Source organism: Alligator sinensis, unplaced genomic scaffold (genome assembly GCF_000455745.1).
Source record: "Alligator sinensis unplaced genomic scaffold, ASM45574v1 scaffold717_1, whole genome shotgun sequence".
Lineage (NCBI taxonomy): Eukaryota > Metazoa > Chordata > Crocodylia > Alligatoridae > Alligator > Alligator sinensis.
Window position 1 is genome coordinate 209033 of NW_005841961.1, and position 2277 is coordinate 211309.

At 48.4% G+C, this 2277-nt stretch overlaps 1 protein-coding gene across 1 annotated transcript in view; it reads left to right on the forward strand.

Annotated features, from left to right (window-relative positions):
- The window catches only part of CA3 (carbonic anhydrase 3), a gene marked incomplete at its 5' end in the record, with an annotated part of 19206 nt that overhangs the window by 14002 nt on the left and 2927 nt on the right, over positions 1–2277 (forward strand). The window contains one exon of the mRNA XM_006020608.1: positions 1504–1659. Within this exon, the coding sequence (XP_006020670.1) occupies positions 1504–1659 (156 nt within the window). The remainder of the gene's footprint in view (positions 1–1503; positions 1660–2277) is intronic.

The window sequence follows — 2277 nt, forward strand, 5'->3', positions numbered from 1 at the left end:
CAACGTAGATGGTGTCGCGGCTTCCCCCCCCCCCCCCCCCCCAAATTTCTCCATTCTGATGTGGCATCTGATGCATTGTTTTAGCCATCAGATGTTATACTTTGTTTTAGTATGAACTAAAAAATAACTACTCAGTTTTGGATAGTGGAATCTAGTTACTACTTCTGTCACAAACTGGAAACTGGGGTTGTAGCTCTTCTGAAAGAAACCATTCGAGACAAGCAGAGAGACTGGATCTTGAACTGAGAAAATAAAATGCGAGATGCTATGTAACAATGATTTTGAAAAAAGGGCACTGACTGACATGATATTTGTTGCATGATTGGTCCCTTGAAAGCATTCCACAGCTGTGCCTTAACAGAAGTGCATGGTTGCAGAGTGCTTTTAAAAAGTGACCGATCACATGAACCATCATCTAGTGCTCCTTCATTAATTTCTGTCTATCCCTGTGCACAAGTAGGGCTGGACTGATGCTGCTGAGCTCTGGCTCCAGGATTGTCTGCAGAATGGGATGGGAGGGAAGGGAGCTCTGGTCTGAGGTTTTCCCAAGCAGTGCAGGAGGGGGTTGATTGGAGCCCCCCACCACCTTCTAGTGCAGGCTGTGCAACCCCCAAACTGAAACCCCATCCTGAAGCTAGCACTGGGAAGGGGGGGGGGGGGGGCAGCAGGACTAGTGGAGAGAGATTACAGACCTGCAGCTTCTCCTAGATTGGCTCCAAAGCGGACCTCAATTTCCCCCACCCCAGCAGTGAACATTTATGGGTCCAGTGGGGGGAAGAGGGGTTGCTGTAGCTCATGGAACTTTGTGAAGTGCCATGAGTTATTGGGGAGCTGCATGTCTGTAAGCAAACAGCTGTAAGTGCTGATGTAGTTATAGGATGGGTTAGTGCAGGGCTATCCAACTTCATAAGTGGCTGGTTGTCTGTGTGCAGCACTGCACTGTGGTCCCTGCCTCCACCCCCACCCCCATGCTGCATATTATCTCTTCTCTTTCCTGCCCACCCACCCCACTCCTCACCATGCTGGTGCTTCTGTACTGTACAGAGTCCCAGGTCCTCAATGCTCCCTTGCCTGTGCCACCCCACCTTGTGCCCAGGAGCAGAAAACAGAAGCTGTCAAAGGAGGAAAGCCTGGAAACTTGAGCACCACTACCCTGACTGCTGACACTGTCCAGATTCTCTTCACTAAAAGCATAGTTTTGATAATCATTTGGGGGGGGGGTGTGTGAAAATAGTTCTTAAGGCAATGACTGTTCAAGTTTGCCCAGTAGCTTGGTGGTTAGGGCACACCACTAAAATGTGCCAGCTGAACCAAGAAACATCACTTATTTGCATAGCCACAATTACAGAGCAGTTGTGTGACAGCAGATGGAGACATTCTCCTTGTATACAGATGGGTTGGGTTTTTTGGGGTTTTTTTTTCCTTTGGTAACTTGACTCCCCATTTGAGAAAGATTGGGATCTCCATTGGTTACTGAAGAGACTTCTGTCTTCTCTCTCTAAGGGGAAAGAGGCTCCTTTCCATCACTTTGATCCATCAATCCTTTTCCCCAAGTCTCGGGACTACTGGACCTATGAGGGCTCCTTCACTACACCTCCTTGTGAAGAGTGTATCACCTGGATTCTTCTAAGGGAGCCTATTGTTGTCAGCCCAGATCAGGTAAACTGCAGCTAGAGATTCACTCACTTTCATGACACTTAGGCAGATGATGTACATGACACATCCTGACTGCTCTTCCAGTAAGGAAAAGGTCCATTAGAGCTGTATGAAGTACTGCATGAGTCAACTCAGAGTTGACATAGAGTGGTGGGGGTGGGAACTTTTGATTGAGTCCTTCTGTTGGAAAAACCTTATCGATTCTCTTGATTAGAGCATGACTGGGACCCTAAAAGTGTTTCATGGGACTTCAGTCTTCTATGGGCACAGCATCTCGCACGTCCACTTTGCTCACATGCCCCAGTTCCATCTTTCTCTGACTTGAATGGGTGGCCCCTGAGACCATAACCCTGAGCTGCCTCTGAAAACTCTTGGTTCCAGCTTCTGGCTTCCTAGGCCATGTTGGTAGGAAAGATCAGGTCACTTAGAGGCCAGGGAGCTCCATATTTAGTGAAGGTAAATAGTTTGGGGGTAGGAGGGTATCACAGGGTGCCAGGAGACAACCAGGGAATGAAGGTTTTGGGTTTTGGTGGCATGACAATGTGGTGGGGAATAAGTGCAGGCTGAGGAATAAGAGGAATGGGATCTGCACCACCTCGAAGGGTGCTAGCTTCTCTTTCC